General features: G+C 42.6%; 2 protein-coding genes across 4 annotated transcripts in view; one reads left to right on the top strand and one right to left on the bottom strand.

The window, feature by feature from the left end:
- Positions 1-4,154: 4,154 nt before the first annotated feature.
- On the bottom strand, positions 4,155-7,190 carry LOC134757593 (uncharacterized). Its single transcript, XM_063700691.1, has 2 exons — positions 6,894-7,190; positions 4,155-6,786 (listed from the first exon to the last, which is right to left on the bottom strand). Exons 1-2 carry the CDS (start codon positions 7,095-7,097, stop codon positions 6,595-6,597), a joined length of 396 nt encoding a protein of 131 aa, XP_063556761.1. The 5' UTR covers positions 7,098-7,190; the 3' UTR covers positions 4,155-6,594.
- Positions 6,334-13,097, top strand: part of RAP1A (RAP1A, member of RAS oncogene family) — a 93,666-nt gene continuing 86,902 nt past the window's right edge. The window contains exon 1 of one of the 3 annotated variants that reach the window (XM_055354900.2): positions 6,334-6,503. The gene's annotated coding sequence lies outside the window, so the exon portion shown is untranslated. Of the gene's footprint in view, positions 6,504-6,898; positions 6,918-13,097 lie in introns of those variants that run through there. The other 2 variants (XM_063700657.1, XM_063700632.1) reach the window with 2 other exon arrangements.

Here is a 13,097-nt window from a genome sequence, read left to right as displayed (position 1 = left end):
GCGCTGGGATTACAGGCGTTAGCCACCGCGCCCGGCCAGCTCTTTCATTTCAAAGGCATGAAGTGTTCTCTTTGTTAAATAGTAAAGAACATCTAGGAAGAGGAGAAGTTGGGCAGTAAGTGGCCAACATGATAGGATTAAATGAAACGCTATGTGACTAGTACATAGCTTATACCTCATGTAACCAACCATAAGACTTGGACAACACCTGGACTGGTCCATGCCGTGATTCACCTAGACAAGGCCACTAATCACTTGCTTGGATATCACAGCAATGTCAAGTTGCCAGAAAGGATTCTAAATGCTTACTCTCACTTTCTTTACTTATCTCAAGGTAAACTGGTCATTTTGTGGGCCAGCATCAACAATCTATGGACCACATTTTGAGTGGCACTAATATAGATAACATCGGTTTAGTTAATTCAAGTATACAAATAACCAGTGAAGTATATAGCTCGCTTATATTCTCTCTCTCTACGAAACACACAGACACATGCTCCTGAATACTTATTCCTGAAACATTTACTAAGAACCTACTATATTCTTGTTACTTTTCTAGGCTCTGAGAATATAGTAATGAATAAACCAAATCAAGTACCTGCTTTCAGGGAACTTAAAATTCTAATTCAACCAATGTCTTAATACCCAAACATCTGGGTACCAGTTTGAGGCCTTGCTAATTAATAGCTCTCCGCTTTTGTGTAAATTCATTTAATCCTTCTAAGCAAGTCTTTCTCTTTACAAAATGAGACCAATAATACGTACTTTAATGTCATCATTGGTAGCATTAGATATTGTGAAAACTGTAAAATCACATACCAATGCCAGGTCACATTTTTATCATGTGCCCTTCTTGAGTGAAGGGACGGTATTTTTCCTGCCTTTGTATCCTTAGCAGGAAGCATGAGGGCTTGCTAAGTAGCAAGCTTAAAAATATATTTTCTAAACATTTATTAGATGGAAGCTTCTTTTTATTGATATGTATCACAATCTTCTTAAAGGCTTCAATTGGTCCTAGAAATGTCTATGCTTTTCCTGTCAGTTCTAAGAATAACGGTGTTCTTTAGCATTACAACCTACAACTGAATTGTAAAAGTGCCCTAAGTTTGGGGAGGAAGAAATTCTCAGCCAATAATAACATGAAAAGAAATGTACCTAGTCTGTTTCTCTTCAAACGTCTGAACTTCATGTTAGAAAAGTTGCTTCCAGGGTATAAAGACTTTCTTTTTGAGGGCTAGTGATGTTACTGTTAGAGTTAGACAGGGGTATGGATGCTCTACAGATTTCATGAAAGTGCATAACTACATTCAGTGGCTATTTGAAGAGTACCTTATTTTATAAGGTGCCCCTTATACTGCAAGGGACATTAGCATAATTAAAACACAGTGACTTGCAAGGAATAATATTTAGTAATGAGAATAAAATGAATACACAAAATGCACTATAAAGCAGCATATAAGTGCCATAGGTGAGGAATGAATAGGAACTATGGGACTTCAGAGGAGGGCTCCACTTAGGAGCTGCAATATGAGACAGGCCTTCAAGGATTTCAACAGATTTTAGGTTTGATAGAGGGAATGGAAGGCATTTGTCGCAGGCAGAGAGGTAACTCAATAAGTTGACTCCTTTGTAAAAAGTTAGTAGGAGTTACAGCAAGTAGTTTGATATACGTGTAAGGGTATAGTGAAAGGTAAGGCTAGAAAAGTGGGATGGAGATACACAATTGGGCAAGTGCCAGATTGAGCAGTTTGTACTAAATTTGATGGGGAACTACTGATAGTTTTTAAAATAGGGTGGAGTCATGATCTGGACAATGCTTCAGGAAGATGGTTTTGGCAAGAACACAAGACGGACTGAAGGGAAGGCAACCAAGCAGGAGACCAAAGAGGAGATCACAGCAAAAGTCTCGACCTAGGTTAACCAATACCTGACCTAGGGTCGTGGCAATAGAGCTAGAGAGGTGGGGGCAGCTGGAAGGGCCATTGTGTAGAAAGTATAGTATTTATACCTGTGCAGTCCAATATAGCAGCTCCTAATTAACGCTCTTTAAATGCAACTTTAATTAAAATTAAATAGGATTTAAAATTCAGGCCAGGCGTGGTGGCTCACGCCTGTAATCCCAGCACTTTGGGAGGCTGAGGCAGGCAGATCATGAGGTCAGGAGATTGAGACCATCCTGGCCAACATGGTGAAACCCCGCCTCTACTAAAAATAAAAAAATTAGCTGGCCGTGGTGGCCTGCGCCTGTAGTCCCAGCTACTCGGGAGGCTGAGGCAGGAGAATCGCTTGAACCTGGGAGGTGGAGGTTGCAGTGAGCCAAGACCGTGCCACTGCACTCCAGCCTGGTGACAGAGAGAGACTCTGTCTCAAAAAAAAAAAAAAAAAAAAAAAATTTTAGTTCCTCAGTTGCATTAGCTGCATTTAAAGTGCTCAATAGCCATATGTAACTCCTGTATTGGACTATGCAGATAAAGAACATTTCCATCACAGTGCAATGTTTATTGAACAGTGCAGCTCACTATGCTTTAGGGACTAATTAGGCACAGAATGAGGAAGATGGATTAAAGGAGGCTTCGGTTTGGCAGCTGAGTGACTGAGAAAGGTAGTGCCATGAACAGAAAAGAGGAAGTCAGGAAGAGGAGGAGCTGGATTTAGGAAGAAAGGTGTTTAGTTTCTGTCAAATACTAGGCCAGATAAAGTGTCTACACAAATCATCAGATATCCCTGGTGAAAGGAAAGGGCAGGGAAAGCAAAGTGCCCATTGGGTTCTCCCAAAGCTTGTAAAGGAGCCCTGGGAGGATTTAATTGGTTTATCTCCTCCTGCACTCAGTTTCTCCTGTTTGTGCAGCTCCCTGAAGATTATGAGTGGGCAGTCCAGTTCCTCAACCTCTCCAAACCAATGGTTCACATATACCGTGATGAGGACAGAAGCCCAAGGGCTTTGCTGTTTCCTTAGCTCCTTGGAGCCAGCCTGAACCTTTTTCTCACAGATGCTTTGTGCTTCCTGTCCCCTAACCGCCTTACTCACCCTTCCCCATGCTCAACTTTTGGAAAGTCCCCTTGGCCTCACTTGTTTGATTACTTCCTCTCAAACTACTTCTCACAGGGATCACACCAAACCATTGACTCTACCAGTTTTTACTTGCCCTCTCTTCCCTCCCAGCTTAAATTCCAAGGTCTATCACTATAATCACTCCCTTACATAATACTCCTACCCCTCTCATAGGCTTTCCCCAGCAAAACTCAGACCTGGTCAAATACAATTCTCCTCCAACCCCCAAGCAATGGAGTGTGGCTGGAGGAGAATCACACGGCCTTGCTGAGTGGTCTCACTTTAATGTATGATCATCAACTCAAGAGGGCCCTCAGCACTGTCCATGCTAAGCTTCTCTAGTCACTTTTCCACTCTTCAAGGAGATTATTTCTCACCTTCTTCTATCATCTCCTTTAATAGCCAACAGCTTTTCATTGCATAAAGAACAGATCTTACCTCATCAATCCCAGTGAGGCAGCCAGTACATATGGCACTCAGTGGAAACTGGGAAAAGGTCCATACGTGTGTGTGTGGGTATGCATGTGTGTGTATGTGCATGTGTGTGTGTTATATGCAGGATGCTAACATGCACCACCTCTCCTGGTGAAGCAATCAGAAAAGTACCCCTTCCTCCAAGCTGATGTGACCCCACCAAGGCACGTGGCTTTGTGGGCAAAACAAGGGCTACATTTCAGCTCCTACCTGCCGCCTCTGCTCTGCAGGGGCCTGAGCGTGCCACCACCAAATGTACTGCCTAATCTATCTGCTTCTGCACCCAGACACTCCACCTTCTCTCCAGAAATAGTGTGTGAATGCATTCCCTTACTCCTATCCTAGGCCAACCCTTTCACTTCTGTGCTAGATCCAATTGCTTCTCACCTATTTGAGGACACTCTTTCTCCAGTTGTCTCCTCTTGCCTTCTGTGTCATCAATTTTACCTCTCTTACAGAGTCTCGCTCTCAACAGAGTCTCGCTCTGTTGCCCAGGCTGAAGTGCAGTGGCGTGATCTTGGCTCACTGCAAGTTCCGCCTTCCAGGTTCATGCCATTCTCCTGCCTCAGCCTCCCGAGTAGCTGGGACTACAGGAGCCTGCCACCACGCCTGGCTAATTTTTTTTGTATTTTTAGTAGAGATGGGGTTTCACCGTGTTAGCCAGGATGGTCTCGATCTCCTGACCTCGTGATCCACCCGCCTTGGCCTCCCAAAGTGCTGGGATTACAGGTGTGAGCCACCACGCCCGGCCCAATTTTACCTCTCTAAAGAATCATTCCAGCTGGGCGCAGTGGCTCACACCTGTAATCCCAACATTTTGGGAGGCCGAGGCGGGTGGATCACCTGAGGTTGGGAATTCGAGACCAGCCTGGCCAACGTGGAGAAACCCCGTCTCTAATAAAAACACAAAATTAGCTGGGTGTGGTGGCACATGACTGTAATCCCAGCTGCTTTGGAGGCTGAGACAGGAGAATTGCTCGAACCAGGGAGTTGGAGGTTGCAGTGAGCGGAGATCACACCACTGCACTCCAGCCTAGCAACAGAGCAAGACTCCGCCTCAAAAAAAAAAAAAAAAAAAAAATCATTCCAGCATACTAAAATGAGAAAAAGCATTTCTCATCTTAAAATATCCTCCCTTGATCTCAAGTACCTCTCTGGTTACTGCCCTTTTCTCCTTCAAAGCAAAGCCTCTCAAGAGCTGTTTAGAACATTTTCTCTTCCTCACCTCCCATCCTATTAACATACCCTAATCAGACTTTCTCCCCTATGACTCCACTGAAACTGTTTTCATCAAGGTCATCAGCAACTTCATCAGGCCACATCCAGTGTTCAAATTCTCAGTCCTTATCTTACTAATTTCAGCAGTATCTGATAAGACTCTTCACTCCCTCCTTCCTGAAACAATTATCTTGTTTTCCAACGCTTCACCTTCTCTTGGTGTTTCTCCTGCCCTGACTGGTAGCGCCTCCTTTTCTACTTAACCTTCAAGTGTTGGAGTGCCTCTTGGTCCTTTCCTTCAGCTATCTCCCCTCCCCATGTGATCCTAACTAGACTTAAGACTTAAAAAGTATCTATGTGCTAATGAATCCCAAATGTATCTCTCTAGACTCATATATCAATTGTTTATTCAATATCTCCATTTGGATGTATAACAGACACCTTAAACATAATATGTGTAAGAAAAGACTCTTGATTTCCCTATCCCCAAATCTGCTCCTCCATTTCATTAAGTGGCACCGCCATTAACTCAGTCATCAGGCCCGAACCTAAGAATCAACTCTTGATTTCTTTTTGTTCTTTCACACACTATGCCCCAAATCCAAATCCATTCCAATCAAAATGTATCTAAATAAAATAAAATAAAATAAAATAGCCTTCTTCTCATCCTGTCCGTGGCCACCAGGCTAGTTAGTCCAAGCTATCTTACTGGTATCCGAAGGACATCCGTGCTTCCCCATTGTGTATTTTACGCACATCAGCAAGACTAACTTTTAACAATGTGAATCAGATGCGGTCATTCCTCGGCTCACCCTTCTTTCATGGTTTCCCGTTCCTGTTATAATGGCCCACAGGCTTCACTGGATCTGGCCACTGGCCCGCCTCTCCGAGCCTAGCTGGTTCTGCTCTCAGGCTGGCTGACGCTGCTCAGCCATGCCGGCCTTTCACTGTTTCTGCAACATGGCAGGCGTATCCCCACCTCTGGGTTTATGGCTGATTTTCTCTCAGCTTGGAAAGGCTATTCCTCCTCCCGGCCCGCGTGTTTGCAAGACTTATCCCTTCATCCCGTGTTTATGCGCTCAAAGGTCTTCTTTGAGAGGCAGTATCTCACCAGGTGTAAAGTCACCCTATCCTCTGCTTTATTTTTCTCCACACCACTTATCACTACCTGCAATTTTTGTCACTTGTTTGTTGTCTGTCTCCCCTCTCCCACTCCACTAGCATGCAAGCTGCAAGAGGGTCTTTGCCTGTCTATGACTTTATCCCTCTGCGCTTAGTTAGAACAGCGCCTGGAACCTAACAGGTGCTCAATTAGGGCTTGTCGAATGATTGCGTTCCCTCCAAATTCTCTTCTTGAATCTTTGGACCCTTCCTCATTTTTTTTCCGGTCTTACCCACCTCCCATCCCGCCCTACGCAAAGCTAAAACTCCCCGCCCCTTCCCGGTAGTTCCAGGCTTTCCCGGCTCCAGTGTGCGCGGCTCCTTTAAGCGGACTCCGGAACGCCGTGAGGAAGGCGGGGCCGAAGCCCAGCCAGCGCCAACTTGGAGGGGCGGGGCAAAACCAGGGGGCGGGGCCTGCGTGGTGCGTGCGTGCGCGTTCTGGAGGAGGCGCTGCCGCCGCTCCCGAGGCCGCCGCCGCCGCCGCTACCGCTGCTGTCGCCGCGCAGAGCCGGAGCAGGAGCCACGGCCGAGAGGAGGGAGGAGGAGGAGGAGGAGGTGGAGGAGGTGGAGGAGGTGGAGGAGGCGCCGGACCGGGGGGGTGAGTAAGGGGCGGGGAGCTCCAGACGGCCCCAGAGGGAGCGGGGGGCGCGGGTCGGCCGAGCCGAGGGTGAGGCGGCTCATGTCGCCGGTCAGTCGCCTGGCTCCCCCTTCCTCCTCCGCGTTCCATCGGTGTCCGGGGCGGCGGCCCGGGGGCCTGGCCGGCGGGAGAGGCCGGAGATCTGGGAGGCCCGGCCGCCGCCAGGGCCAGAGCCAACCACGCCCGCGGACCGACCCGGTCGACTGTAGGCCTGCGGGAGACCGTCGGGAGGGGCCCCGGCCGGCTGTGGGAGAGAAAGAGGACATTGTGTCCCCCACCCTTCAGCTCCCCGAGGTGTCATAGCACAAGCCCATTTCCCTCGCCGTCTCCCCAGACACAGTGCCCTCGTACCTCACTGCCTGAGAGAAATAGAAGGTTGGACATCGCTGCCTTCCTCCTCTTGCATGTCCCCTGTCTAGGGTCAGAGCTTCCTTCAAACCCAGCTCTCCCTTTTGGGCCCGCGGGGGCGGGGGGGAGGGACACACGGGGAACGGGGTTGGAGGGTTGGGTGAATTCTCTGTCCTCTGCTGTAAAAGTGCGGGTAGACTGGAGCATTGCTGTCTCCGGGCTCACTTTTGTCAGGGTTCAGGGTCTCCCTTTCCTTCCTTTATTCCCCCAGTTAATAGGGCTGACATCTACATCCCACTCCACCTTCCAGCCCCTTTCCCGCCTTCTTTACCCTCATGTCTTCCGTAGCTTACCATGTGTTCGCCTTTTCAGTGTTACTTTTCATGGGTCTCTGCTTCTTCCCTGAATTTTGTTAGGGAAGAGGTCACGGTGTGATTCTTGTTATCCTTCAAACTAGCGGCTTGGTAAGAGTATCTCTTGCCCCCTTAATCAGGAAGTTAAGGACGGTGTCTTCAGCCGAGTTGTGTAATTTACTGCTACGGGGAGAAGATGAGAGGAAGACATTTGTGCCTACAAAATGGGATCTCCTCTTAGGGCTGAGAACCAGAGTTTAGGGAACCTTTGACCTCTTGGAAAAAGAACTGCCATTGAGGAGTAATGCATTCTGTTTTGGGAGGGAAAATCATTTTGTTACTTCTTTGAAGGGAGGAGGTATAAGAAATGAAATAGAATAATAGAGCAGAAGGTGAATGAGCCACAGCCCTACAGGTAGCCACTCTTCTTCTTAGGTGGCGGATGATGTTTTTGTTTTGATTACAGTAAGAGTAAAGTATCAGCTCTTAGATATAACTTAGGGCTCCTACCTTCAAAAGCATGAAGGGCCGTCTTAGAAGAGATGCTGCTGGAAACAGGATTTGGAAACTTTCTTTGGGTTTCCTGTCAGAATGTGTGGGGGTGGACATGCCTATGTGTAGTTTTTCTTTCCTTGTGATGTAATTTATTTCTGTGATACTTTGACATAATAAGCATTAAATTAGGCCCCAGACTTTGTCTTTATTATGCTTTCCTGTAACGTTGTTTTGAAATCATATAGTTCGATATTCTTTTGTAGCGTGATATTTCAGTGAATCCTGTCTAATTTTCTATGGCCTACTTCAGATAAGATTAGCTGTTAGGTGTTGAGGATCATACATGTTAGGTATTTGTTGAATGAATTGAATGATTACAAAGATGAGTCTAGTTATTAAATCTTCTGTCCTTTTGAGAGGTACCCTATATTAGGATATTGCAGTCCATTTCCAGTTAGTAAGATAGTAATTCTTAACCTTTTCTAGGCCACTGACACCTTTGAGAATATGATGAAATATATAAACTCTCTCCCCAGAATAAAGTTAATAGGCATTTATTCACAAAATTTTGCGTTAGTTTTAGGGACCCTCTGAGGCCAACCATGAACTTATGTCTTAGAAGTGAACTGGATGGAATCCCTCAGTGTTACACAGTTCCATATTAAAACAGCTCAGAAGCCTTTGTTCACTTTTTGTATGGCCTCAAGAAGGACAGTATCTACACTTAATATACCCCAGAAGACAGGTATATTCATATACGTTGTTCCTGTAGTACTTCTGAAAATGAATCCCAAGGAAATATTCCAAAAGAAAGAAAATGTTGTATATGCACATGTTCGTTTAATTATTTTAATAGATGGGAAGAAAAGGAAACTACTTGCCCAACAGCAGAAAGATACACAATTTTGCAATCACTGAAAAAGGTTAGAAATGAAGATTATTAATCTCCTAATTGATCTTCCAGCTTCCACTCTTTCCCCTCCACCCCAAGTTGATTTCCACACAGCAGCTACAATGATGCTCACAAACTTCAGAACAAGTCTCTCTTCTATTCAAAACCCTCCAGTGTTTTCCCATCTCATTCACAGTAGAATCCAAAGTTCTCACCATGGCCTACAAGCCTTACAGCTGCCCAGCTATTTCCCTAATCTCAAGCCCCTTTACTTTTCCTCTTGCTTACTGTACTCCAGCCACACTGGCCTCCTACATCCCAAAAAGGTCAAATACACTGAGGTGTCTGCACTTAATGTCCTCTCTGCCTGTAACCTTTTTCCCCAAGGCAGTATATATCCCTCACTTCTTCGGGTCTCTGCACCAGTCTCAGGTCTTCCCTTACTACCCTTCCCTGCCACTGTTTCTGTCCTCTCACCCTACCTTATACTCTTAGGACTAGGTTGTACTGATTTTGACAGCCACAGTTGTTGACAAACATTCCATGGTAATGTCGCTTGTATACTTGCATTGGACATTATTGTTTAACCTTTAAAAAATAATGTCAGTCATAAAAAGATAACTTTCAGATTGTTAAGTTGAATTTTTCAATAGCTCACGTTTAAATTTTGGATGTTAGCTTACCTCTCTTCAACATTTAACTACAGGATGCTAATTGTTGGATACAGAGATGAATTAGACAGGGTCTCTGCCCTCAGGGAGTTTCACAGTCTGTCATTGTTTGTATTGTAATAGTTAAGTTACTCCAGATCTTGCCACTGTTTAGTGTTACCCATGAACTTTAGTGTATGGTTGATGATATTTTATATAAAATAGGGATTAGACATCCAGATTTTCATGTTGGTAATTGTTTTTTTTCCTTACAAAGGGATATTTTTAAAAATTAAATTTTTTTTGAGATGGAGTCTTGCTCTGTCATCCAGCCTGATGTGCAGTGGTGCAATCTTGGCTCACTGCAACCTCTGCCTCCTGGGTTCAAGCGATTCTCCTGTCTCAGCCTCCCCAGTAGCTGGGATAACAGGTACCCACCACCACGCCCAGATAATTTTTTTTTTTTTTTTTAAATCGTTAGTAGAGATGAGGTTTCCCCATGTTGGCCAGGCTGATCTCAAACTCCTGACCTCAAGTGATCCAGCCACCTTGGCCTCCAAAAGTGTTGGGATTACAGGTGTGAGCTACTGTGGCTGGCAACAAAGGAATTTTTAATGGTATCTGTAATTTGTTTAATTTCTGTTTTGTATGATGCTTTTAGAATTTTATAGTTGTGACCGCCCCATGTTTTGTTCTTTGCAGTAAATTGTGTAGGTACTTAGTTGAAGACTCACAGTTGCATTTTTTAATTGTTGTAATTCTTTATAGTTCAAAAAAGAGACTTTTTTTTTTTTTTTTTTTTTTTTTTTTGAGACAGAGTCTTGCTCTGTCACCCAGGCTGGAGTACAGTGATGTGATCTCGGCTCACTGCAACCTCTGCCTCCCAGGTTCAAGGGATTCTCCTGCCTTAGCCTCCTGAGTAGCTGGGATTACAGGCATGTGCCACCACACCCGGCTAATTTTTGTATTTTTTTTTGGTAGAGAAAGAGTTTCACCATGTTGGTCAGGCTGGTCTTGAACTCCTCACCTCATGATCCGCCCGCCTCGGCCTCCCAAAATGCTGGACTCCTGCGGCTGAGACTATTGTTTTTGTTAAATAGGTCAACATTGAAATTTTATTTGGTTTATAGGGGATGATGACACCAGCCAGTTTTGATAGAAAACTATACCACTGTGAGGGCTTTGCCCAGAATTTCTGGTTCTGGAACCTAGATGGCTTGATTTGGCATGGGTGGGGAGCTTTGACATCTACACAAGGGAGTGGGTTGAATCACTTGAGTTACTTGAAAGCACCTTGCTCTGTTTCTGACATGTGATAGGGACACTGTATATGTTCATTGAACCTCAGATCACTTCTAATCTCGTGATTCTAAAATTCTCTTATTTTAGTTGGTCAATGAAAATAACTAATGTAAAGCATTTATATTTTAATATTGGGATACATTTGAAATTGTGAATGTAAGTTTACTTGTTTATAATGTCCCTTTTCAAATTAATTGGTTATAACAATTAATTGATTACATCTAATCATTTGTAAGAAGAGTTATGGCCTATTTCCAAGAATTTTTTGCTTATTCTGATGTCATATAATTGCTGCATTACTTAATGCCAGATTCATATCTTATGAAAAAGATTAGCATTAAACAAAAATATTTAAGCTTTAGTATGTTACTGAGACAGATGAACTGTCCATTTTTTCTTTTATTGTGTGCATGAAGTATGGGGATTACAAGCAGTAGTTTTTATGTGCTTTTTAGTTTTTCGTATACAAAGATAATGTTAATATTAGCTCATTTACATTTTGAAACTTTTGTAATAGTGGTATAGATTTGCACTGCATAATTCACATTCTCTCAGTCCCCTGCACACAGTTGTGAGATGACTGGTTAAGAGGGCACTTTGTTTCAAAGTTAAATGATCCAGATGTGTATTGAACCTATAAGCTTAGCTTTGTTCATTATCATGAGGTTCTGATCAACAAAGCAGTTCAACAGAGAACCCTGCCATGCTCTCATTTCCGCTTGAAAATAAGCCTTTTAGAGGTAGAAGGTACAAACATGCATATACACGTGCACCAATAAAAAAAGGAAATTGTGTATGGTTATTAAGGTAGAGTTGAAACAGGAAATAACGTGCTTTTATAAGTGGTTTAAAAATAATTCTTTTAATAAAATTTTCAGAAATACTTGATATACGCATAGAAAATTAAATGTTTTATGAAATAAACTCCAATCAGTAGACAAGTTAATGGCTTTTTTAAAAGCACTAATGACTTATTTACTTAGGCTATATAAATTTAAGTTAGATAAATCTGAAAAAAAATTCTTTATAAATCACTCAAATTTTCCCAGTGTTTCTTACCTCTAACCTATTTAGTTTACACTGGTAGAGTGGTTCAAAGTGTTAAAGTTAACCAAATTTAAAATTAAATATGTAATCATATGTTTTAGTGTCCGAATGTATTTAAATTAGGCCATATTTCATAAGAATAGCAGTATATTAAACTAAAAAAGCTAATAAAAGATACTATTGGGTTAATTAAAACTTGAAGTGCCTTACCTTGAACACCTAGGTGTATACACCTATAACATGTTACTCATTCATGGTTTTTTGCAGTGCAGTGCTATACCCACTTATTCTGGAGGTAAAAGATAATTTTGTTCATGATAGGACTGTGGTTAGCTGTCTTTCGTTTTTTAACTGTTTTCTTTTTTGTTTGTTTTGTTTTTGTCTTTAGAAAAGACAAAACTATAAAAAGAGGCACAAAGAACTGAATACAACTATTTGGACATATCCCAAATGCAGTTTATATGACTCTAAGTAGTGGAAATCTCTTATTGCTGACTATACATTTCAGATACGTCAGATGTGTAATCCAGAGAGTAAATTCACTCACTGTATTTTCAGTGATATTTTAAAATTCATTTATTAGTAGGATCATTGTGTTCTAGACAAGTTGGCTATATTATAAAACATTAAGCAAGCAGGCACTAAGTTAAATATTGTAGCAGTTGAAATTTAACGCTAATCTTTCAGTTTTACACAGTTAACAATCTAGCCCAAATCTATTGATACCTTTGGAACTACCCTTTAAATTCCATCCTATGCTTGTGAAAAGGTTGCATAATTTCTTTTCCTTTTTCTCTCTTCTCTTCCTCTTCTTTCTTTTTCTTTTTCTATTTCCCTTTTCTTCCTTTTTCTTTCACAGAGTCTTGCTATATCACCCGCGCTGTTCTCCACCTCCTGGGCTCAAGCTGTCCTCCCACTTCAGCCTCCTGAGTAGCTGGGACTACAGGCGTGTGCCACCACAGTTAATTCATAATTTCATTAATAGATTTCAGATTCAGTCATTGAACAGATGTTTAAGTAACCCCAAATTAGGCTCTTTGATGGATGCTGAGATGTGAAGGTGTAGTTTCTGCTTGAAGGAATTTATAGTCTAGCAGTTTATTTTGTTTGCCACAGCCTGTCATGTGTTTTATAAATCAGTGTTGTATTTTCATGATAGAGTGAAAATAGAATGATACTCATTTTTTAAGTAAAATAAATTGTGAACATTTCAAATTCTCTTAGTTGGTGAACAGCTATTTTGGTGGTCTTGTTTTCTAACAGCTTATGAGTATTAGACCAAATCAGTTTCCCAGTTGTTTAAAATAGAGTTAAATAAGAATTGTTTGCTTTACTGCCTGTTTTACTTCAGTCCAAGACTTATTTTTTGTAAATAGCTTTTCTGCATATGTATACATACACACACACACACACACACACACACACACACACACACATGCATGTATATACACACGTTGTAGGGAAGTTG

Source organism: Gorilla gorilla, chromosome 1, assembly GCF_029281585.2.
Source record: "Gorilla gorilla gorilla isolate KB3781 chromosome 1, NHGRI_mGorGor1-v2.1_pri, whole genome shotgun sequence".
Classification (NCBI taxonomy): domain Eukaryota; kingdom Metazoa; phylum Chordata; class Mammalia; order Primates; family Hominidae; genus Gorilla; species Gorilla gorilla.
This window is presented reverse-complemented; position numbering and strand designations above follow the sequence as displayed.